At 38.7% G+C, this 26,128-nt stretch overlaps 1 protein-coding gene across 11 annotated transcripts in view; it reads right to left on the bottom strand.

Annotated features, from left to right (window-relative positions):
- Positions 1 to 940: 940 nt before the first annotated feature.
- LPP (LIM domain containing preferred translocation partner in lipoma) overlaps positions 941 to 26,128 on the bottom strand; it is a 738,130-nt gene continuing 712,942 nt past the window's right edge. For all 11 annotated transcript variants that reach the window (XM_034957879.3, XM_014344489.5, XM_063603023.1 and 8 more), the window contains 3 exons: positions 25,244 to 25,422; positions 18,874 to 18,994; positions 941 to 17,285 (listed from right to left, as the gene is read on the bottom strand). In XM_034957879.3, coding sequence (XP_034813770.1) covers positions 17,157 to 17,285; positions 18,874 to 18,994; positions 25,244 to 25,422 — 429 coding nt within the window. In that variant the 3' untranslated portion in view covers positions 941 to 17,156. The remainder of the gene's footprint in view (positions 17,286 to 18,873; positions 18,995 to 25,243; positions 25,423 to 26,128) is intronic.

Here is a 26,128-nt window from a genome sequence, read left to right as displayed (position 1 = left end):
TGTATGGCAGTTTAAAATAGTGGTCTTTAGTACAGAGTCTTCCCACCTGTAGTTCTCAGATGTCCCAGCACTAGTAGGCAGAAATGTGATGTTGGAGAGATAAGTAGAAAAGAGAACAGATAATCTTTTCTGACTTTCGTGGGGTGAGTTTCACGTATGCTGTAGTGCTAATCATTCTTATTAAGCATCGATAGACTGGGTATCAGGAGTCTTGGTTCTTCTGCAGAACTGCTACTTTAAAAAATGAAAAAAAAAAAAGGCTCAGCAAATGAATGCTGATCTTGGGTTATTAACTTTTTTCCTCACTCTTGGAATTTTCATCTATAAAATGAGGGTAAGATAATCACAAGGATATTGAAAATGGAGTGACAGTGAAAAGTCTGGAACATGCTAAGTTACTTTTTCCTGTTTGTGGTTATTCCTTTCCTTTCCCCATAGGTATTTGTATCCATATCTATCAGCTTAACTAGACTATAAACTCATTGAAAGGAACTATATGTCATTGATAGCTGTATTGCTCAAGATGCCTAGTACAGAGGGAATTCTCAGTGTTTGAAAAGCATGCGTAATACAGATGGAATAAAAGTATGAACAAGTCAGCCACTTGTTTGTGATGAAAATGGAGAACCCCAACCCCACCCTAAGAGACCCATTTACTTGGATCCAGCTTTAAAAATGAAAACGTCTTTGCAAGGTCAAGACACAGAGTGGTCAAATAATTTTAGAACACCTCTGACCTTAAGTTCTTCTGTGCTAACAGTGGAAGAGAGTGGGTGCTTTCATGCTCTTGTGGCACCATATTTGCTATGAGAGATATTCCGTTTCTCAGAAGACCATATGGAAAGCAAATGATGTAAAAAATGAGTCACACAGTAAAGGGGGTTAGAAGAAAAGGAAACAGAGATTATCCAACTCAAAAAGAATTCCACACATAGGCAAGTAAATGTAATAAGAAGTTTATTGGATTTCTAAATATAATAAAGTAGTTGCAACTCTTTTACAGAAAAAAGAAATATAATTTCCATATTCATTCTTATAGAGCATTGAAAAAACATAATTGGTAGAGAAAACTGATAGAAGGTAAATAGAAAAACAGGTTTTAATATAGTCAGATAATGCATAAACACAAAAGAAAATACCTAAATCACTTGCTTATAACAGATTTTATTCTCTTATTTTCATACTGAACTATGTGTGCTATTTTGGATACATCAGTGATGGTTTGTAATGTAGTGAATAAATGCAATTTGCTAAGAATACAAGAAAAAAGAGAAACCTATATTTTAGGAATACCATGGCTCTGTCAGTATCACACATATGAAAATAGACATATTCTTTATATGTTTTTGTGTGCCTTTCCCTAAGTCAGGGAATGTTATTCAGACTAGCAGCTCATCACGGTGGGGCTATGATTGTGCTTAGCTAGTAGGAAGTGCTGCTCTTAGTAGACACATTTAGCATAGAGAAAACCCGGCTTCTCACCATCTCCGCCTTATCTATCCACTTGTAAACACCATTTAACCTTTACATAAGACTATCTTCCATAGTCATAATCATCAGATTGAAACTCAGAGCAAAGCCATGCTGTGTTTCTTCCAAGTCCATTTGTTTCCAAGGAAAAAAAAAATCTCTGTATCCCAACATCCTTATGACATTACACTGAAATTTTTGAACTCATTTTCCAGCGCTAAAATCTGATCCTCTAAAAAATAAAAAAATGACTAGTGTGGAAATTGGATAAGGTAAAAACAGAAAAGGAACATCAACAGGAAGAGTAGGCATTTTTAGTGAAAAGTATCACCCTTTTGCCAAAGAGTCAACTGGATTCATCCAATGATGATGACTAGAGCAGGGTGGTCACACTCTTGAAATTATGAAACATAGCTGTTCCAACCTCACCCGTAGCTTATGTAATGGGGCTCCTTATATGGAAAAGAGAATGGTGGTTGACTGCAATGGCATGGAGTCCATCTTCCTTAGTTTGTCCCCTTTTACTTCCATTTGGTAAAACTGGGTTAGGTAGGAGACAACTTTATGACCAAGAGGACACCAAGAGCTTCCTTGGATAAAGGTTAAGTGGAGGTATCTTGCTTTGCCCAAACAGAGGCATATTCAAGTGAATATGGAGCCAACTGACTTAGAAGGAAAGGGAACGACTTGGCAAGTGTAATCTGCCAGCTGGTTGAGTCAGACGACACATTGAGAACGATCTTTTTTGGAATCATGTCCTCCCTTCAACCCTTCTCCTACAATCATGCACTGTCTACCTCGTCCTATTTACATGGACCCTCTCCTATTGCCACCTCTGGGTAAGAATGCATCACTCTAGGCTATGCTGCTGCTCCATCAACAGTATTGACAGTTTTGCCAGTGATGGAACTATGGAAACAAAAGCCATCAAATAACATACACTACTATTTTTAGGAGTCAAAGTAATGCTCTAAGGATCTGGCAAGGACATTTGGCCCCCTGAGCTTCCAATCCCCACAGCCAAGACTTTTCTATTTTCTCTCATGTTAGCCTGAGAGACAAAAGGAGAAGGAATGTGCTGACACTTTAACACTCTAAACCCACCGATGCTTAGTTTATAGAACACACATATGACACACATCCTAATACAGACTATGGCTCTATTAATTCTCTTAAACATCTTTTTTTTTCCTAAATGTTTCAATGCCATAAAGCTTACATTCCCTTGAAGCAGAGTACAGGAAACCTTAGCAATATGCTACCATCCAGTAGGATATAAATATAAAGAAGCTGTATCAGCAAGGGATGCTCAGGGAATGTGTTTGCAGCCCGTTTCACGGTAGCCGCTTGAGAGGGGATATTGGAAGTGAGTGACTTTCTTTCATTTGGCAAAGTTTCCTTATCTCAGCACCTACTCTTTCTGATGGTATGTTTTTGAAGGCTGCACAGTACGACTCTGGGTACCGTGTGTACATACATATGTAAGGAATAACGTTTATGTTGCTCAGAATAGGCACTTTTTGAAGGCAGTAAATCTAAAAGTAAAGTTAATAGAGCCTATATTTAGTGCTCATCTTCTCACTTTGCTGATGTGTATGCTGAACAGAAGATCACAGATTTGAGTCAGTCTCGCAAAGAGGCCGGAGTCGGCAAATGGCTATATTCAGAGCTGGGGAAGTCTTGCCAACTCAACTGTAGCTGTTAAAAAGGCAGACTTGGAGAAGGTGCAATCGTTTTTCTCAAAGGTGACGGCACAGAAAGAGAAAAGGCATGAAATAAAAGCCTGTGTGCATGGCTCAGGGAAAATTACTATCCTCAGGCTCTGTATCTTCACGCCACATCTACTTCATGGCACAGATTTGCTACTTAGAAAGTCCTTTCCCTTTCCTTTTTTGTATGTCTCATAATTGCACATATTCCCTTACTTAGCTGTAGAGAAAGAGAAGCCCTAAATCTGTTAGAGTAATGATAAAGGTGTAGGTTAAAAGACAAAACAAACAAAAGAAAAGTGGTTTATTATACAGAAAACATGCAAAAGCTCAACGCTACATCCAACTGTAAAGGTTTCAGGTCTAAGTTTAAATTTTCACTTAAGGCACATTAAGCCACATGATAATTTTATACATGCCAAATAATCAGACAATCAAGTGTCATGTTTAATTCTATTTGCTCTTTGAGATATTTCTTGAAAAAGAATGAGGGCATAATTCAGATTTTCAGAGGGGAAATATTCTGACTTTGCCTAATAAAGAAATGAGTCTTGGATAATTTGCTCATCAGCTTTCCCAAGAGAGGAAATGGGTAGTAAAAGGAAGAAAGTCTTTTGAAAATAATTTTGCTACTACTTTACTATAAAGTCTTGGTGACAAGATTTAGTTTCTAGGGTCCTAAATGTCTTTCATCAAAGATACTCCTCAGTTCAGACTTCTCCATTATGCTAGAAGGATGGCATGGTCCCATGTTAGTTTCAATTTGCTACCTACAGAGGGAGGACCAAGGCACTTTAACTATTTTTGGCACTATAATCCTGATATGTTGATGTATTTGACACAATTCTAAAAACTAAGCTCAAAGTATATAGGATTAGTAAAACGCAAACTCTGCCCAAATACCAACTCCCCATCTATTATTTGAAAGTTAAAACATGAGGCCATTCCGGTCGTTGGCATTTAAATTATAAAAATCTCTTTTACTCCCAAAGTTTATGTTTGAAGGAATGAAACACATTGGGCAGATATATCATAACCTGCTCAAGCTACTCTCCTATTTCCAGTTTATAATTACTAAGTGAGCATTGCTGTCACCCAAAGAGAAAGAGAGAGAAGAAGGAACTGACTTTTTCCCTTTTATACTTAACGTCTCCCAAGAAAGAATAAAAAAGGAAGAAATGTATCTAAGAAAAGCTAGCTCTTCCCATTTTGCATTTCTTAAACTAGTTTGGAAGCAGAGTTAAACAATTTGGGGGTGAGGAACGACATTCAGACTTCATATTTACTCTCTTGTGATGAAGGAAAGAGTCAAGAAAGTAACGATTACTGCTATGCCTCGGGATAAAGCACAGCAGGCACCATACAAAGTGGCAACACAATACATCAGTAATGACCAAGAATAGTTCTTTACCCTTTTCCCAACAGATAGAAATATAAAGAGAGAATCACGCATGAGAGATAAATACCTGTTTCCACCCCCACCTCAAATTGCTTTGGCATATTTTAAGAGATAAATGGATCCACACAAAATTTAACTAGCTTTTTATTCTCCTTTTTAGCTGTTACAAAAATGGGTCAGGTTTAGGATTTATTAATTTTCTGGCCTGAAAACCCAAGTGCTTAAAAATAAGATTTATTTTCTGAAGGATCAGCTTTCTTGGAAGGGGTGTGTGTGTGTGTGTGTGTGTTTGTGTGTATGTGTGTGTGTGTGTGTTTTGAAGACAATACAATTGTATGATCCCTAAATATGGGAGAATATATTATGTAAAGTGAAATAAGAAAATTTTTATTAGCTTTTTCTTTATATTATGTGAAGATAAATTAGATGATTTATAAAGGTATTTGAAAATAATGTTTTTCTAAAAGGCTGCTTTTTTCACATTTACCACCTCATTGTCTTTTTATTCCCTCTGATGAGACAACACAGATTCCACCCATGTGAGTCTCTACTCAGGCATACTAGATAATTCTGAGAAGTGCTCAAATTGTGTCTTCTATTAATCCATTCCTGGGGTGGGAATACTCTGTCTATTAGACAAGAATCATTTTCCACTCACTGGCCGTAATATTCATCAAGCCTCACAGGGAGGTGAGGCACTTTTCTTTTTTTTTTTTTTTAATTTTATTTCATTATTATTATACTTTAAGTTTTAGGGTACATGTGCACAATGTGCAGGTTAGTTACATATGCATACATGTGCCATGCTGGTGTGCTGCACCCATTAACTCGTCATTTAGCATTAGGTATATCTCCTAATGCTATCCCTCCCCCCTCCCCCCACCCCACAACAGTCCCCAGAGTGTGATGTTCCCCTTCCTGTGTCCATGTGTTCTCATTGTTCAATTCCCACCTATGAGTGAGAACATGCAGTGTTTGGTTTTTTGTCCTTGAGATAGTTTACTGAGAATGATGATTTCCAATTTCATCCATGTCCCTACAAAGGACATGACCTCATCATTTTTTATGGCTGCATAGTATTGAACAGACACTTCTCAAAAGAAGACATTTATGCAGCCAAGAAACACATGGAAAAATGCTCACCATCACTGGCCGTCAGAGAAATGCAAATCAAAACCACAATGAGATACCATCTCATACCAGTTAGAATGGCAATCATTCAAAAGTCAGGAAACAACAGGTGCTGGAGAGGATGTGGAGAAATAAGAACACTTTTACACTGTTGGTGGGACTGTGAACTAGTTCAACCATTGTGGAAGTCAGTGTGGAGATTCCTCAGGGATCTAGAACTAGAAATACCATTTGACCCAGCCATCCCATTACTGGGTATATACCCAAAGGATTATAAATCATGCTGCTATAAAGACACATGCACACTTATGTTTATTGCGGCACTATTCACAATAGCAAAGACTTGGAACCAACCCAAATGTCCAACAATGATAGACTGGATTAAGAAAAGGTGGCACATATACACCATGGAGGTGAGGCACTTTTCTAGTCTGTGAACGTGCATCTCAACCAAAGCCACCACTCTCCCGCTCCCATTAATGTCGCCCTTATTCCTCAGGCGTGAGGACTAGGAAGGGGTGAGAAGTCATTTGCTATTTAACTTGGCTCTCATTAGTCCCAGGGAATAAGCAGGTGGATGATGATACTGGCTTGATGGATGATAACACTCCAGGGAGGGAAATGCATAAAACACTTATCAGGTATGATTATTTTAAAGGATTCTTAGATTTAATGCAGGAGATTTAATGAGAAGAAATGATATTTTTTCTCTCACTTCACATATTTTAGGATATAGCAAACAACGAAAGGAGTGAAATGAGAGGAAATAAAAAGTGGAAAGCACACCCTAAAGGTACAGCTTCCTGAGGGACACAGCTCAAGAGAAGGAACACTTGCTTGCTGAACTGTTATGTAGAACAACTTCTAGAGCATACATGGAGACTTTCTAGAAGGTTTTTTGAAAACAACATGGTACCAAATTCCTTGTAATTATAATAAATCACAAAATGACAGCATCCTGGGAAGCAAAGTCTATCAAATGGCAAAGGCCAAATCTCAGAAATGCCAACAGTTCCATAACATTTGTTTTCAGACATTGTTAGCTCATGGATCGGCTCTATCGGAAATGCCTGTTGCAGCAACATGCACGTGGTGTGCTCTCAGTAAATGTGAATGGAGAGAAAGACTAAAATGCGTTGTTAACCTACGGCGGTTTCTGCCTCTGTGGAACGTACATCGTGGTTCATGGGAGAGAGGCTTCTTTTAGGAATCGAGTCACCTCTGCATGCCAATGAATTCTAAATGATATGGTCTTGGTTGATATTCTGAACCTGACAGTTCCAGAGAGGTTTTTGGTGAATGGAATGTAAAGGAACTCTCTCTGGGGAAATTTATTGCAATGTGCTTCCTTCTGCCCATTGTTTGTTCTTATCAGTGGCCTTTTCCCACCAACTTCCTCACAGTGCTGATCAGACAGAATACCTAGAGGTTTCCCACAAGAAGACACAGACGTGTGCAAGCTCTAAATGATCTCTAAAGACCGCAGTACACATGTGGATTTGCCACCTGGCAGTCAATTGGTCTCTGAATTTCCCTGGATGACTGGGGGCTTGGTAGTCTGTAAGAAGTCGATATTGTCCTCTAAGGTGTTCTCAGCTGTGAGGGTGGCTACTTGGAGACAGCACTGGACTTGCAAGACCCGGTTATATCCCCAAATCTGCCACTTCCCAGCTATGTAATAGCTTTTGGCAAGTCACTTAATGGCTTGAGCCTCAGCTTTCTCTTCTAGAATAGGGGTACTAATAACTGTCCTCCCTGAGCTATTTTCTGTGTGGAAGCAGTTTGTAAGCTCTCTTAGGAATTACTATTTTACAACTCAGAAAGTTACCTCCAGGTCCTGCCCAGGACACTGATGGCAGTTTCTGCCTACAGTGCTCTCTCATTCAAAGCTGGGGTAGAAGAAGCCACAATCACGGTCTTCCCCATGACAAAGGTATATTATTTAAACTAAATAGTCATCCAGAGCAATAAGGAAAGCATTTGTACATTTCCATAGAAAACTATAGCATAATAGAACCCCTCTCCTCAAGAACGATATCCTTTTCCACAGATGAACTAACTAGAAATAATGAGTTTTCCGCAGTACCACTATCTTTTGCTTTTGACTTCTTCCTTGTTAGACATGGGGATTATACACCAATATTTCCCAACTTTTATTTATTTATTTTTTTGAGATGGAGTCTCATTCTGTCGCCCAGGCTGGAGTGCAGTGGCGCAGTCTCTGCTCACTGCAACCTCTGCCTCCTGGGTTCAGGTGATTCTCCTGCCTCAGCCTCCCAAGTAGTTGGGATTACAGGCGCCCGCCAACACGCCCGGCTAATTTTTGTATTTTTTTTAGTAGAGTCGGGGTTTCACCATGTTGACCAGGATGGTCTCGATCTCTTGACCTCGTGATCCGCTCGCCTCGGCCTCCCAAAGTGCTGGGATTACAGGCATGAGCCACCGCGCCCGGCCCATTTCCTAACATTTTTAAGGTCATTATCAACAAGTCAGATAAAAGGGGTGTACTGTTCATGGGTTAGTTACTGGGGAAGGCATGAAGCTACAAAACAACTGTCAGAACAGTCTGTCTTCTAAATAGGAAAGTACAACCAGCAACAAAAAAACTCACAAATTCTAATGTCTGGCCCTCAAAACATCCTTCAGACTAATTTTAGAGATTCTTAAAAATTCGTATAATCAAAGCTTTTTTTAAAAAAGTAATGCAATGCCCAAAACAAAACAAATATATATGGAAGGAAAAGGAGGGGGGAAGCAACACTGTATCATGTACTACAGGTTTTGTGTGGCACCAAAGAGAACATATGCCCCAAAGGCTGGCTCTGTTTTAAAGTCATGGGTGGCTTGGAACAAAATGTGCTGAAAGAAATGTAAGACCTCAAGGAATAATGAGCTCCCTGACACAGGTGATGTTTAACTAGAGTCAGAATTGGCACTTTGGGAGGCCGAGGCGGGCGGATCACGAGGTCAGGAGATCGAGACCACGGTGAAACCCCGTCTCTACTAAAAGTACAAAAAAAATTAGCTGGGCGCGGTGGCGGCCGTCTGTAGTCCCAGCTACTCGGGAGGCTGAGGCAGGAGAATGGCGTGAACCCGAGAAGCGGAGCTTGCAGTGAGCTGAGATTGCGCCACTGCACTCCAGCCTGGGCGACAGAGCAAGACTCCGTCTCAAAAGAAAAAAAAAGAATTGGCACTTAGCAATGAATCTGTAAGGGAATTTTAATACCAAGTAGAAAAGATGGCTGGGAAGTCCTTTCTAATAATGGACTCAGACTCAATAGGAAAATAGAGATGTCCTGCTTGTTCTTTTGTGGAGGGTCAAAGGACATGTACCCTTGCTGCAAGAATAGAAGATGTAGCTGTGGATCAATAAGAATGCTCATATTCTGTGATAATAAAGTTCATGGAGGGCTGCTTCCTGTCCATACTGTGCATGCTGGGTTATATTTTGGCAGATCATCTTCTCTTCCAATTATAAAGAGATGGGAAAAGCAAGTAAATACTTCCTCAGGCTTCTTCTATGCCTTTTTCTTCCCATTCAGCCTGATTATTTGGAAGCCTTTTTTTTCTGTTAAGAAGGAATTTCCAGAATCCATGATATTTTGGCCAATGCAGAGGGTCTTCTCTGAGTATAGCCTGTGTTTCCCTGTTATGCCTTAAATACTCTTTTCTCAACTTCTAAATCAAGTCAAAGAATCAGCTCAAGATTCCTTATCAAATTTTATATCCTCCTTAAAGTCTTACTAATGTCACTGGAATGACTCTTCCTGATGTCACATTCCTTCCTATTGAGTAAGTACAGATTGAAGTGGTTGGATCTTATTACAGTTGGCCAGAATCAAAGTTACTTAGGGGCTGATTCTCTTACAGTGATTATTTGGTAATTATAAATTGAAGAGCTGAGTAAGAGATAAGGATGTTGGGAGAACAAAAAGAAAAGAAAAATATGGACTCCTAAATGATTAGAGAAAGAAGCTGCTCACTTTTTCTAACATGTAACGTCTCTAGGTACAAATATTTGAGCACAGAATGAATGAATCTCGAAATCAATCAACCAGCAAATATTTATGTATAACCTGTAAAGTGTCCATATATTAAAGTAGAACCTATAAAGTGTTAATATTTAATATGAAAATATGGAGGAAAAATGTCTTATTCTGAAGAAGACAAGGATAAAAGGAAAAGGTTGAATGGAATATGAACTGACCCAGAAGTGGGAATCTCATGGATGGCATATGCATTAGCTTGCTTCCTGTTTTCAGGATGAATTTGATTTTGGCAACATCCAAAATAGTACAGAACAAAAAGTAACAGAACTGTCTGTAGCCATGGGAGTTCTATCCTTCTGTAGCTTTTACACTTCTGGGTCTGAGGTTTTTTGGGGAAATTCTCTTTGGGTGATTCCAATTTCGTTTACTTTCAACCCTAAAGAAAGCCTTTCAACCTAGCCTGACTCATGGTGAACTGCCAAGTTTCACTAAGCACACTGAAAATTAGAAAATATGTTTGTGTCCACTGTTTAAAGAAGCAGCAGAGAGTGATAGGACATGACACTATGTCAATAAGTGAAGAAAAGCTGAATGAGTTGGTGATATCAGACATGAAGAGGCAAAGATTTGGACTTAAGACTTGTTTTGTGGAGCTACAGAGCTAGAATAGACGTATGTGAGCGCAACTACATATTGGCCAGGACTAAGAAGATATGGGATGGTGATTCATCAGGAAAATAACAGAGAAGATTCAGATCTTTAAAAGGGCCATGATTCTTTTTTTTTCTTTTTTTTTTTTTTTGAGACGGAGTCTCGCTCTTTCTCCCAGGCCGGACTGCAGTGGCGCTATCTCGGCTCACTGAAAGCTCCGCTTCCCGGGTTCACGCCATTCTCCTGCCTCAGCCTCCTGAGTAGCTGGGACTACAGGCGCCCGCCACTGAGCCAGGCTAAGTTTTTGTAGTTTTTTTTTTTTAGTAGAGACGGGGTTTCACCATGTTAGCCAGGATGGTCTCGATCTCCTGACCTCGTGATCGGCCCGCCTCGGCCTCCCAAAGCATGATTCTATTTTATTTGGGAATAGCATTCGTGTTTGGGGGCAACTAACTCTCTATAGTGGTGTAGAACACAAGATGACATGGTGATGCTTCCCTTTCTTGGTAGAACATTCCATTCGTAGGGTAGAGAACTGAATTTAGAAGCTACATTCAGTGCCAATTTGACTGAATGCGATTGTGGCTGTTTAATAACGTTTTTATTTGGGTATGTTACATAAATGCCCACCAGAGTTAAATGAATAAGGATTTCTCTGGCCCTTAAGTGGATGGGTATCTAGCAAAAATTAACAATGCCACATAACATGAAAGGCTTAATGCAATCATCTGAAAGTATTATAAAGGAATTAGCTGCAGTGTTTCACCCCTCTCTAGTATATGTAGGTGTTTGTAGAATATTAATTTTTATCTTTAACAAAGGCCAGATGTAGAGATATTTATTCGTGCATCAAGAGACTTCTGTCAGTTAAATAACAGCCAGAATTTAACAGCAAAAATTAGCACTTTTTTTTGTAACTTTGAGGGGGACCTGTCAATCAGCTAAAGAAAAAAACGCGCGGGGCACGGTGGCTCACGCCTGTAATCCCAGCACTTTGGGAGGCCGAGACAGGTGGATCACGAGGTCAGGAGATCGAGGCCATCCTGGCTAACACTGTGAAACTCTATCTCTACTAAAAATACAAAAAAATTAGCCGGGCGTGGTGGCGGGCGCCTGTAGTCCCAGCTACTCGGGAGGCTGAGACAGGAGAATGGCGTGAACCCGGGAGGCGGAGCTTGCAGTGAGAGGAGATCGTGCCACTGCACTCCAGCCTGGGCGACAGAGCAAGACTCCGTCTCAAAAAAGAAAAAAAACGTACCTTTCACACAGCTCTCCACAAAATAAGGGACATGCATGTTGCAACTAAGATAGAGTCCACAATTTTTTGCACAAGGGCCAGGAAAATTAAATAGAAAAGGAAATTAGTGTCCTTTTTTCTGGATTGAAGGGAAATTCTGCCTGTAGTCTGTGATCTAAGAAAAACTGGTGCTGTCCAACCTGCTGAAAAATATTTTAGTATCAACTATTACAATATATTATTAGTCTTACAGGTTAAGTGTTAATCTGTGTTAAAATTCTGAAAATACAATAGTTATTCCTTTGCTATAAGGAAAGTTATCAAGCTGCAATGGAATAAAATAAAATGCCATCATTAAAAATATAATTTTTTGTGGTTACATTGCTTTGGACTTAAAAAAAATCTTAACCTAGTCTTTGAAAGATTACTTTGCATACAGCTGAGAAAACTAGATCAGTCACAAATTAATTTTCCAAGAATCTATGACCTCAGTCCCTGATGAAAATTCATTAACATGACACAGAAAGACTCTATTATCTCATTTCACTTTATGAATAAATACAACCTAAAATATATGCCCCTATAAAAGAAGATTTTATGGATGCCACATATATTTTCTGGTAGCCTTCCCCTTATGAATATAATCATAATTCCCGAAAATCATAATGCATTGATTTAATTTACAAAAAATCCAAGTAGAGCAACACTAATAGGTAGGATGGAAAGAAGGAAAGAAAGGGAGAGAGGAAAGTAGGAAAGAAAATAAGAAGAGGAGGAAGGAAGAGGCAGAAAGGAAGGGAGGAAGAAAGCAAGAGAGGAAGAATCCTTACCAAGTCATAGTAGCTTCAGTCAGGTAACTTTCTAAGGTTTGAAGTAAGGCTATGCTAACCAAACAACAGCCTCATGAGAAAAGTTTCATTCTAGTTATCTGTCAAGTGAATAACTTGGCCTGAAATATTCATGGTTGCACCATATTAATGCCTCACTGAGAACAAGTTTTGAACTTGTCTGGACCACTATTAAACAAATACAATGAAGACAATTAAAAAATATGCTGAATGGTGGTAAAGAATCAAGTTGAAGTCTCTGTCCTCATTATCTGACTAAAACTACTGTAAAATCAAATAAAAAACACTAACATCCATTATATCATCTTCTGGCATAAAAATGTTTTACTCATTTAAAGACCTATGAGATACTTCCAAGACAAGGAAAAAATAAATACTACTAGAATATATTAAGATGAAAAGTTGACTTCTCTCTCTCTTTTCTTTCTTTTTTTTTTTTTTTACTTTTTAACTTTTTGGTGAGTATATTTTTGAGATTTGGTGGTTATCATTTACATCATTGACTCTTCAGTGGAATATTCATAGTAGTGTAAATAGATTCTTTGAAAATAAGGCACAAGTATATGTTGTTCTCTGATTGTCTCCCACGAGAGTGCATCAAACGAGCGATCCCAAGAAATGGACTTGAGGCACATTTTGCAGAGGTATCTTTTTCAGTTTGCTGGTTTCCCACAGATGGCTAAAGCAGGGGTATGGAACATGCTGTCATATTTCATTCATAACACACATGTACTATAGCTCTAGGCAACAGATGGACAATCGCTTGTTTGAACTACAAATGTGAAATACTAAGGTAGAATAGCAATATTTCTAGAAATGTATATGAAAAAATAAAGCCTTTCCAAGCCAAGAGGAATGGTGAGAGGCTTTGAGGTTACATCAGTGTTTCCCTGATCTCCCTAGCAGCTGCCATAATTTCCCCAACACCCTTCAAAACTTGATAATGGAAGGATCAGGGGGCAGCCGACACAGATTTGACAAGAGAAGCCCAAACCATATCAAATAGAAATAACACTGTTATTCCTGGCTGGTTCACATTAATAGGATTTTTACTAACTATAAAAATGGCTGGAAGTTGTGTTTTCAGAGTCCTGTCTATATTCCACTAACTCTCTACTATAGCCCCATGGAAAAAGCCCTCTCTTTCTTCCTCTGTACCCAAATATAAAATACTTGTTTAAATGTAGAGTTTCATATCCTTTAAACCTCACCATAAACATCTATGCAGAATCTTTCATAGGGAATAATTATAGTGTTGATAAGTCCACCCCCTTAATCAGCACATACCCAGAAAAGTAATTTTGATCAGAGAAGTTGCTCCTACAGAAATAACAATGTGTTAATGACAAGAAAAAGAACCCACATCTTTGAGCTGCAGAGATGCCAGCATCTAACAACCTGATGCCTTATGCTGGGACACATGACTTATTTTTGAGTCGATTATTTATTTATTTATTTTTTTAAACAAGCACATGCCACCATGTCTGGCTAATTTGGTTTTTATTTTATTTTATTTTTTGTAGAGACAAGGTCTTACTATGTTGCCCAGGCTGGTGTCAAACTCCTGGCCTCAGGCAATCCTCCTGTCTCAGCCTCCCAAATTGCTGGGATTACAAGTGTGAGTCACCACATCTGGCCTTATTTTCGAGTTTTAAAGGCAATTTTCTTTGCCAGTGGGACTCCATGTTGAGTCAGTATGGTCTGGGGGTTGAAAAATTTAAGAAATCCTAGTTTGATATGTTCTGCAGAGCCCATGATATAGTGGATTTTTTTCCTTTTCCATGTCTCTCTTGTTACACAGAATTACGAAATATTTATATTCTTGATACTTTTCAAAATCAGTATATTTTTACAAACTTTCTGTTATAGACTCTGATTTTTCTACTATTTAAGTATTTAAACCACAACAATTATGATATTATATCAGCAGACAGTATGATTATAATCATTAAAGTAATACAATCTTTTTCTCTCTGTTGCAGGCAAAATTTCATGCAACTAAAAAAGAGTGACTTGGCATTGTTTAAATCAAATGATTAATAGAAAAGACAGTAATATAAATCATATATTTAAGAAACCCTAGAATAAAATATTGTAGGATCCTTTCCTTATTATACCTTGTGAAAGAAAAAAAAAACTCTAAATCTAAATATTTCTACATATGTATGAGTGCACATTCATTATTATAAAAGAATAAGTCTATCTTAAAAAGAGATTTACTTTAAAAACCTTTGGTAAAGATACTCTGAGGTTATGTTATAAGAATGCATAGTAAAGATTGTAAGCAAGCAGTATTCTGCTGACGATGCCACAGGGATGGGTCTGTGACAGCATTTTCTTACAGCTTTTCCTCTTGACATGTAAACATTCAGTTACACAAGGATTTAAATGTAATAAGCAAGTAGAATGTTACTGCATTTTATAGTATAAATATTCAATAAATTCTTCTTCTTTTGGCAAAATTAATAATAATATGACCACTTTAAGAGATACAATCTATCCCTCAATAAATTGGACTCTTTGCTTTGTCCTAAAGAGAATTTCTCCGAAAGTATTACATAAAAAGTTACTAAGTCAAAATTCAAGCCGATTACATTATCAGCCCTATTGTCAAACAGTCAGTGCTACTTGAGGTCATCAGCATGGTCTGGCTTCAATTTGGAAGACAGGAATTCAGAGACACAGTTGACATTGCCTCCTAAAACTAACATGCTGCCCCTAAGTGAATCTCATCATATTTCACATTATGAGAAATATACGATCAAAGATAAGAGAAGTAGGGTAAGAAAAAGACAGTGGTCAAAGGAAGCTCTTAAAAGCTATAATTTTGGTGGTTCTAACACAAAACCGTTTAGTGACAAAAGCAAATGAGCCATACATCAAGGATGAGCTGCAGTGACCATCAGCTTAAGAATTTCTAGTCACAAAAAAAGAATCACTTTTATGATCATTCCTATTCAAGTAAAATAAATTTAATTGGAATTCCTGAGGAATGGTTTGCAATTCAAAACACGTATCCATAATTTTTTATTTCAGTTCTGATGTTAAAATTAAAAACTAGAAAAAAAACTAGAAATCTGAACATCACTTCACAATAATGAAAAAGATATCTGTGGAATAAGGAAACGGTACATTGGAGGATGTAATTATACTTGTTATATTTGGTGTCTTAAACTGGGTATTAGGTATATAGGAATTCATTATATTATTATTTATACCTTTTTGGAGACTTAAAATACTCCATAATTTAAAAGTACATATTTGTGGGAGATTTGAAGAAAGGTTTAAGAAATCTCAGTCCAAAATCCTTAGTTTACAAAATGGCAACTTGCCATGACTAAGCTAGGTGTCTCTCCTTAAGTGAAACATGTTCGAACTTAATAAGTATGGCTTGGCAGTTGGCAAGCAAGTGTTTCACTGGCTAATAAAAGTTTGAATAAAGATTCTAGGCAGAGATTCTGCATATTTTTAGCTCATAAAGACAATTTTTTTTTCAGTGATTGTCTTTGAAAGTGTGGTGTAAATGTCACATTGATGATATGAAAATGTCTCCTGCAATATGTAATTTCAGTTGCAGAAGGATTATGAGAATAATGAAACTGTGGTTTCAGAATCTTTTCAAGCTTTCTACTCTTTTGAAAGTAAACCAAACAAAACTGCACAGTTTTATTTTGTATGCTCTGATTTGCAATTGTCAGGCAAAATGGACCTGGTAATAAAAAAGAAAAAGAAGGGAATTTGAACTGTTTTTTCACAGCCTTCATTCTCTAGAGAAAAAGGCAATTTTGATAGTTGTGTTGGATATTAGAATAAACATGACAATATTTTTAAGATGAGAAGTGGGACAGTATTGAAAATGTTATCTTCTAGAAGAAATCAAGTTTGTCTGTATTACAATGTTCAGGTAGTGTGGAAAAGAAAAATCTTAAGGTAATATTGTGGGGCAATAATGTTTTTTTAAACATAACCCCAAAATGCCTTTTCTAGCATATCCCACCTGTAATTTCTTTAGAAAAATATTGAAGCTTGGTTGTCTGTCACTACTTATTGGCTATGGGCCAATAACTCTTTTCCAATTAGCCTTGATCACTGGTCACTATAGATTCTGAATTCTGATGGTTGCAAATTAAATTTGGGCTTTTTCTAACTTATGTAATTTACAGCTTAAACTCTTTACAGCCTAACAAAAAAAAATTGTGCATTTCCCTCCCCAAGGACATGAGTAGTATAAAGCAAGAGAAGAATATACTCTTCAATACATGGGAAAAGAATGGCTACTCTTTACAGTCATAGGCAAAACGGAAATGATAGGATGGAGATTTCAAGCCTAAAAGCACCTGTGAGTTGGCAGACTCACCCAGGAAAAACTATGTGACAGCAAATACCACACTAAAAAAAGCCATTCAACCAGATGAAAAGTGAGACAAACATAGGGATTAAAAGTTACAGGAATGCAGAAGTGAATGGGATGGAGCATAATCTGTGCAAAAATGTGGAAGTCCTTGGGAACAAAGGCCCATCAAGATCCTACATGATTCAATGTGAAATGTGTATTTGGTAACAATTTTAAAAAAAAATCTCATAATTTATGTGTTTCTAAGGCAAGGTTAATAGCAGATGAAGAACAGAGACTATCGCGTAGTTTGATGGCCTTTACTCTAGTATTTCTTATCTTTTTCTTGTGTTCGTTCTTCTCAGTGCCGGCTGAACAGGTGACTGAATCTAAAGGTCAGTGCTCGCCTTGGCGGTCAACACCCTGATGCGGGCAGAGTTGCAGGTCTTGCAGAGGATGTGCCCATCCAAGGGGTAGCAGCCTTGGTTATCTCCTTCAGACAGGAGACCACCGCAATCCTAGAACAGTAAAGACAGATGGAAACGACATAAGTAAAAACGTTAAGTACATATGTGGAGAACAAATGATTGAGCTTTCTATTCAAGGCCTCCATAATGTGGCCACTTACTATCCTTCCTGCTTTACATTCTGCTAATCCCCTGTATCCTTTCTCCCAATATATAACATAGTATATCTTGAATGTAATTGAATTAGAGATTGGGGACATAAATATAAATGGACATAAATATCATCCTCCTAACCTCACTTGATATGAAATACAGGTATAAGAAGAGAAGAGGCCACCCATCTTGGCTCCCATGTAGAAGTTTGCTGCCCCCACTCAACAGGAGAAAATAAGAATGTCCCTAACCACCGATGCATTTTTTACCCTTTACCATTAGTTTAAGGATCTCTCAAAATGCATGCACAGGTACAGGAATGGAATGTTTTGGCCATTTCTGGGCTAGAGCAAAGGTAGACTGATGTCTGCCAAGCAGAAGGGCCACCAGTGGGTTCGGTGTATTTACTTCAACTGCAGTAAGAAAATAAAATCCTAAAGTTTGTGGGGAGCAGTGGTTTGCTGTACTTTCTAAAGGAGACAGCATTGTGGAGAGCAAAGACTGCTAGTCCAGGGGACAGGCCTCCTGAGCACCACCCATAGTTCTGCCACAGTCTGCCTCAATGCACACAGGCCGACTGCCACTCTGAAAATAACTTCTGCCTTTTCTACCTTACCAAGCTGTTAAGAGGATCAAAGAAGATAACGGATCAAAAAAAAAAAAATGCAAAGAACTGCATAACTGTAAAGGAATATACTACCGCTGACAGCTCCTCTTAGGGTCCATTTTGAAAAGTGTTATATAACAGTTAAATGCTGGCCTTTGTCTTTGGAGAAAATAGAAGTTTCTTTGGAAAATAAATACATAGTACTTCATCAAGAGGTGTGTGTTTGCTAACTTTAGTATAAACTCTCAAAGGCCACAACAGCTATGAACCTCGCCTCTGCTATCTACCATGGTGGCAAGGAGGTCAATGGAGTTCATGTCTTCATTTGACATAGAATGAAATTTAAGTTAACGGGGTATCCAGAACACAATAGCAGCAATGGTTATACTCTGCGGGAAGTTTGGCTTTACTGAAAAGAACATGCAGATATACTGCAGCTCTAGAGGCGTTCAGGAAACTGAGCAATTAGTAGTGCATGCTAACAAATAAATAAATCTCCATGACTCTGAACAAGAAGTTCTAACCAAAGCCTCAGAGCCAAAGTTAAAGGTTCAATAACACCATTTCTCACTAATTTAGTATTTCACAATTTACAATGTCCTTTAATATACAATTTTGTATTTCACTCTCACAGCCATATTTGGAGGAGTTAAGGACCTGAGTCCTTTCTTCCGGTGAGCAAGCAGACTGAGAGAGGTAAAGTGACTTATTCAACAGCATGTGCTCGGAATACTAGTGTCAAATCTAAAACCCAAGTCCTATGAGTACAGGCACTAAGGCCGTTCTGAGATTTAGTAATTGCTACATCTATGTAAACCTAGCTCGAACGAGCCTTTCAACGCCTCCCACAGACTGGCAGGGCAGGGGTGTCAACCAGACCTCGCATCGGTAGCAGTGAACATGGAAATCTCGATCCAAAGCCACAATACGGACAGTCTCCTCCTGGCCCGGGGCTGGCATAATAGGCTCCTTGCACACAGAACATCGCGGGGCAAATTTCCTGAAAGTGAAGAGAGAGTTCTGGTTAGATACTGTGCGTCGACACTGAGGTGGGACACAGAGGTAAAAGGAAAAGGTGGAAACTGAGAGTCGGTATACCTGCTTCCTCATCCGTAAGGTGAGGGAGTTAGACTCAGGGACTGTGGAGGTTCTTCCATCAATCGGTGGTAAATATTGTGATATGTGGCGAGGTGAGAGAGTGAGCGTGTGAATTGCTTGGGCATGAAGAGCATCTAGCATCTCTTTCCTGCATGGTGCGCGGTATGAAATTCATCTTTAGATAGATTCTGAACGCAAACCCTGTGCTTGGGATAGGCTAACTGCAGGAGAGAACAAAGTCCTGTCCAGCCCCTATTTGTTTCTGACTTTTGTTTCTAGACTTTTGTATGCACTCCTTAGGTCCTAGAAAAATAGTCTGAGGTTGGTATCTTTGCCTTGTTCCCGCCTTTTAGAGCTTCTTTCTTGGAAATTTGTCTTGACTTCTAGGAACTGACATAAGAAGACTCAAATACACAGCTTTTCAAAAGGGCAGAGGTTAGTGCGTTTAAATATACATTACACAAAACTTAAAAATGGCCAAGTCTGCATTTCCTACATTTTTTATTGTGTTAAACTTTTGCTTAAAAATTAAAAGTTAAAGAGCTATCAAATTCTTTATTCTTTAAAGGATTTTAGCACTGTTAAAGGGTGAGTGTATACTAACACACATACACATACATATACATATAAATATGCATATGCATATGTTTTTGAGGCTGCTGGTAAATACTTTTAATACTTATTAATTTCTTAGTATTTCTCAATATGATCAATGGTACCTAACAATTCTTTTTCTGTGACAGGTTAATTGGCTGAAAATATAAGCCATGTATCTCTCTGTATCTTCTGGAAATTGGAGATGGTATTTGTGAAGGTATGAAATGACATATTATTTGAAATGGACCTGGATAAGAACTGAAGAGATTTAAAAAAAGAAAAACAGACTGTGACTCAGTGTTTTCATGGTACTGGTTTTAAGATAAACGATGTTAAAAATTTATCTATTTGTAGTGAGACTTAAAAAGAAATAATGATAATAATCTAACTCTTTGCAGAGCACGTTACGGTTGTCAAAGCATTTCTACATACATTATATTCTATATGTAGGTATTAATTTTCCTGGCAGCACCCAAAAAGCATCTGTATGGCTGCAATCTAAATAAATATGAATTAAGCAGCAGATCAATTGATTGCTGTGAAAGAAAAGTTAGAAGGATCATGGTACCACTGCAGCAGTAATCAGAGTTGTTATAATTGGTATTTTATGCAAGAAGTTTATATTCAGTGGCAAAAAATTGCTTTGGACTACCAGATTATTTTTAAATCTGGGTCATCAGTGGTGAAATAAGTAGGCTTCTGGGATCAACTGCAAAATTTCCTTTCCCCAAACTCTGTGGGAGCAGAAGTATGTTTTCCTTTTCAGTGTATCCATAAGCCTTCTCCAATTTCCCCAAATAGAATTATTTACTCCTCTAAGATAAGAATTCTGTCATTGAATTTATCCATTTTGGTAGTAATTATTTGGATATATTTATGGGGCACTAAACTCTAAGCTTCCACAAGATAGGACTTTGCTCCGTCTCTGAGTCTCCAGGAACAACCATTGTGACTGGTGCAGAAAAAAAAAGTTGGGCTGTATCTAATGAAATGAATCTGCCATATTTCTGTATAAAAAAAGATATTAGTTGGGCTTTATGTTCAATCTCAAGGTTCTTCCTCTTTGGGAAGACATAAACTGTATTCTTGCTGAGTAATGATTCTTTCCTACCAATTGGCCTCATTTCCATAATGAGAAAAACCAAAGCGAAGAGGCAGGAGGTGGTTCTCATAGTCCCCATAGTGTTCCTCCGATAGCAATTCGAGGAGGGCTCACAATCCCAGGTGGTCTATTTCAAGGCTTAGCTCACTGAGTGGACAATAATCGTAAAAATAAGTTTGATGAAAACAACTTTCGATGATTAAAGCTACCATTTATTGAGTGCTTATTATGTGCCAAGCCCTGTTAAGTGCTGTACACACTTGACGTAATTTTCTACTGACAGCAACATTATGAGGAAGTATTTTTATCATTTCTACTTTACAGCCAACAGAGCCAAGGCTCAGAGAGGGATGATCTTGGTCATCTTGTATTCTGGCACATTTCTGGCAATCAACTAATGGATGCTGATTAAATACATAAATGAATGAGGGTAATATTCCTGATAAGAAAGCACAGATAGGGGAATAAAGCCTCCATACATGCAAAGAGTCAGTTAAAGAAATCTGCTTTTCTGGGTTTTCTCACTGGGAATACAAGAATAAGCAACGACTTCCAGTACAGACCTGAGAAGGAGTTCTATATATTTCTGCAGTATTTCTATTAATTTATATATACAAATCCTTATTGCAAAAATGATACAAGATGATTATTGTAAAGTTATATATATATACACAAACACACATATGTATATACACACACACACATATGTATATTTCTATACCAGTCAGACTGTGGTAAGTGCTATCTACAGCAGACTTATAAAACTCTATAAAACACAGAGATTAAGATGTAAATCTAAACAGGAGAAAAGGGAGGGGTGGAGATCAGAGAAGTTTTCTTCCAGGAAACGGTAATTGAGTTGGGCCTTTAAAGATAACCATTTAGGTGAAATGAGAAAATGTGTATATGTGTGTTAGGGTGGGGGAGATAGTCTTCCAGAAGACTGCAGTGGTTGCAGCGGTCAACTGAAATGACATATGTGAAAGATTGCATGTCCAGTAGGCTGGAGGATATGAGTCAACATTGACCAAAGGTGGTTATGTAGAGGACGGTCCATTAACAAGTTCTCAAAAACAGTATTCCAGAACTTTGTTACACGAAGTGCAGGCCATGGGCACCTGGGAGCTTGACAGAAATCCAGAATCTTAGGCCCCACTCCAGACCTGAATTAAAATCCAAAGTTTAACAAGATCCCTCTGTGGATTACAGGCACATTAAAGTCTGGGAAGCACTGGTTTAAAACGCAGACTAAGGCTGGGTGCAGTGGCTCACGCCTGTAATCCCAGTACTTTGGGAGGCCTAGGCGGGTGGATCACCTGAGGTCAAGAGTTCAAGACCAGCCTGGCCAACATGGTGAAACCTTGTCTGTACTAAAAATATAAAAATTAGCCAGGCGTGGTGGTGGGTGCCCGTAATCCAAGCTACTTGGGAGGCTGAGGCAGGAGAATTGCTTGAACATGGGAGGCAGAGGTTGCAGTGAGCTGAGATTGTGCCACTGCATTCCAGCCTGGGTGACAAGAGTGAGACTCCATCTCAAAATAAATAAATAAAATAAACAAACAAATAAATAAAAGGCAGACTAAGCAGGTGAGGTAAATCCCTTCTTATGGGTCTCCTGTATCTCAAGGTAATCTCTACTCCCAGGCTGCTCTAGTTACAGCAAAGCAAATCTCCCTGAACACAGAGAACCCTTTCCTAACTCTATACCTCTGCTTTTTGCCTGAGTTGTTCCCTCTGCCAGGAATCTCCTTGTTTCCCACTTAAAACACTCTTGACATTCTCCTTCCACAAAGCCTATTCTGACCACAGAGCCAGGTGATCTGACTTTGACAGCGCAAGCCCTTACCTGTGCCTGTCTCATGGAGTTCAGCCCTTTCTCCCTGTCTGCACACTTTCTCTGCCCTCCTCCTGGCAAGCTCCTTGCTGACAGTGACTTCTCTATATATATCTGCACAATTTCTCTCCTTGTATCTCTCTCCTTCAGCATTTAATGCAGCAATTGGCACACAGAGGGTTCTTTATAAATGTGAGTTGAACTGAATTAACATGCATTTTCTAAAGGTCCACAAAAGGAGACCCATTCAAAAGGACCACAAACAAGGCCCCAAAAACTGTCTGGAGGAGGAATATCCCTTTGTCTGCCCTCTCTTTGATCTTTCAGTGATTAGCCTATGCTGGACTTTTAGCTGCTTTGTATTCTAGTAATTTTAAGGCTTATAAATAAGAGTTCCATAAAACAGTTTCTTATTTTCCTTTAGGAAATGGGGAAAGGATCAAAAAACTTCTCTCCCTACATACCTGCCAATCATGAAGACAACATTATTATCATTTTTAATTTATGTTTTAACATGCATTGAACTAGTGGGGAAGGTTAGCTGGGGGTTTTAATTTTTTTTCCCCCTTTTAGTTGCTCAAGTCTGCTTTTTGGGAGCTTTCAGACCCACAAACTTATGTCATCAGTCACCAGTCTCTAATTATGCTCCCTACCCCTAGACATGAAAGATAAATGGCATAGATATAAACTTGCATTTGTCAAAATTGATTTCCTGTTTTAATTGAGGGGTGTAATGTATCAGTCTTTTCTAGCCACAGAAACATGTGTGCTCTGATTATAAGTATCAGTCTTTCTTGGATTAGGGTAAGTCTAAGAAAGGAGAGAAACAGTAACAGAACATACTCCCCATTGAGATCTTTTCACTTCCCTTAAATAGATGCAGGGGTTTTTCAATGTGTAATTACAAGCTAAAAATATCAATAATGTGAAGTACAATTTATGCTGTGACTGCCCTTTAAAAGTGAGTCTTTCCTTGTCTAATTCAGGTTGCAAATTTCCGCCTCTGGGATTTTTTAATTCATTCAACCTCACGTCTTTTGGTGAGGTTTTCACTTTCTTTGCTACTTGGAAAGTGGTTAGGACATTCATTCTTAAAATATGAGTCTCAGATCTCCAAACTCCTTGGGGTAAGTGCTTCCTGGCTGTTGACAATCAACACAGTGGTGAGAATTAACCCAGAAGACTTCACACTTGGAGGCCATAGAATGGATACCCAACCTGGTGAGCAATACAAGCTTCATCTCTTTGATAGCCTCAAAGGCTGTCTTCAAAGCCACTGCCCAGCAAACACATACAGAAACCTGAGTCCACCATTTACAGATCATATCTATAGGTTTAATACAGTTCTTAAAAATATAAACTAAATGTTGGCTGGGCACAGTGGCTCATGCCTGTAATCCCAGCTCTTTGGGAGGCTGAGGCAGGTGGATCACTTGAGGACAGGAGTTTGAGACCAGCCTGGCCAACATGGCGAAACCCCATCTCTACTAAAAATACAAACATTAGCTGGGCATGGTGGTGCATGCCTGTAGTCTCAGCATCTTGGGAGGCTGAAGTAGGAGAATTGCTTGAGTCAGGAGGCAGAGGTTGCAGTGAGCTGAGATCGCACTACTGCACTCCAGCCTGGGCAACAGAGTGAGACTTTGTCTAAAAAATAATAACAATAATAATATACATGTATATAAATAAATATATTTATATATAAAATATATAAAAATATATTTACATATTATTATATATATAAAACGAATGTTATCGAACAATTAACTAACAAACCGGTCAAATAAAAATAAGCACAATACAAAACTGTTTAAATTTCTTAATTTTCATAAAGACCCCAGCTGTAATACAGGAAAGAAGGCCCTAAAAATGAGACAAATGAAGTAGTGGGGACAGATTATTTTGGGCCCATGAATAACTGGCCTTGATCTTGAGGCACCATTTTTTAATCCTCCTCAAAAGAACACACAATTTGCATTCATTAATTCTATTAAAAAATAACTTGAGAAAGAGAAGACTTGGGTGGAAGAAAAGGCTAGGGAATGGCATCAATATGTTGACAACGGCATGAGACTGCCTTTGAATATGTGAGAGGCTTGCATTAGTAAAAGAAACGGAATGGTTCTCTGTGTCTGTCCACCATAACTCCCTATCAGTAGAGTGGCAGGGATGCACAGATTAGCTCTTGAGAAAACTCTGGGTCATCACAGCTGAGAGAGCTTTAGAGAGGGTTTGATCTAAAGACCAAATTGAAGAGCTCGAATAAGTTGAACAATGCCAAATGTCACAAATTTTGTTCATATTTAGGCCAGGATCCTGTTTCTTTCTAACACATACACACTATAGCTGAGCCAGCTTTTTCGTCATTAGAGTTACCCAGAGATGCAATGGACAAGCTCTGGGGAAGCCTTGACACAGAGACCAGGCTGGATGACTGCATGGATTGTCTGATATTAATTCTTGCATTGGAGGAGGGGAGCAATAAGCTCTTTTAAAAGCCTCACTAAATCCTGAAATTCTGTAGTTCTGAGAGAGAAGAATGTATGCCCAGATGCCAAGCAGTAAGAACAGACTCCAAAAGGACTGGCAGGGTGGTGACGAGAGAGTAGGTTGCCTACTTGTGGAAATCCTCAATGCAGTGAATGAGCCCGCCAGCATCCACAGTGAATGGGATCCCATCCAGGCTGCGGTGGCACATCACGCAGGTGAAACAGTGAGGATGATAGGCCTTCCCGGTGGCTCGGAGAATCCGCTCCATGATGGGCTTGGAACACACATTGCACTGCTCCAGAGTATTCTGGGGAAGGAAACAGAAACCACGTTAGACTGGGACAGAAGGGGGTCCATACTGCATGACAGGCATCTTTACAAAACAGATTGTTTCAGGTCCTTATCACACCACTCTAAGGAAGGCATTTATCACCATTTACAAACCACATCTACAGCTTTAATACAGTCCTTACAAATAGAAAACAAGTGTTATCGGCCAATTAACTAACAAACTGGCCAAAGAAGTGTGTTATAGAGAGAAGGAAACACAATTAGATGGGTCAAGTGGCTTTTCTAGTATCACTCAGGTAGTAGGTGGCAAGTCCAGAACTGAGGACATGTGTTTTCTGACTGCTATCCTTGTTCCTTTCCTTGTTTCCTACAGCAAGGGTGATGGCAAACTTTTCTCTAAAGTCCCATATAGTAAATATTTCTGGCTTTGTTGTAACAAGTCAACTTTGCTATTATAGCTGGAAAGCAGTCATAGCATGCAAGCACATGGGCATGCTTGTGTTCCAGTAATACTTTATTTACAAAAAAACCAGACAATGGGCTGGATTTGCCCCATGGGCATAGTTTGTTGACCCTTGAACTATACCACTCTGGTTCACCGATTGAGGAATGCTTCACTATTACTTCTAAAACTTGATGCATTATCAAAGACATAGTGTGACCCCTTAGACCATACTGCGATCACTAAGACCCCTACTTTTTACAGAATAGCCTGTCAGATG

Source organism: Pan paniscus, chromosome 2 (assembly GCF_029289425.2).
Source record: "Pan paniscus chromosome 2, NHGRI_mPanPan1-v2.0_pri, whole genome shotgun sequence".
Classification (NCBI taxonomy): domain Eukaryota; kingdom Metazoa; phylum Chordata; class Mammalia; order Primates; family Hominidae; genus Pan; species Pan paniscus.
Note: the sequence above shows the minus strand (reverse complement) of the source record. Positions and strands in the feature narration are given on the sequence as shown.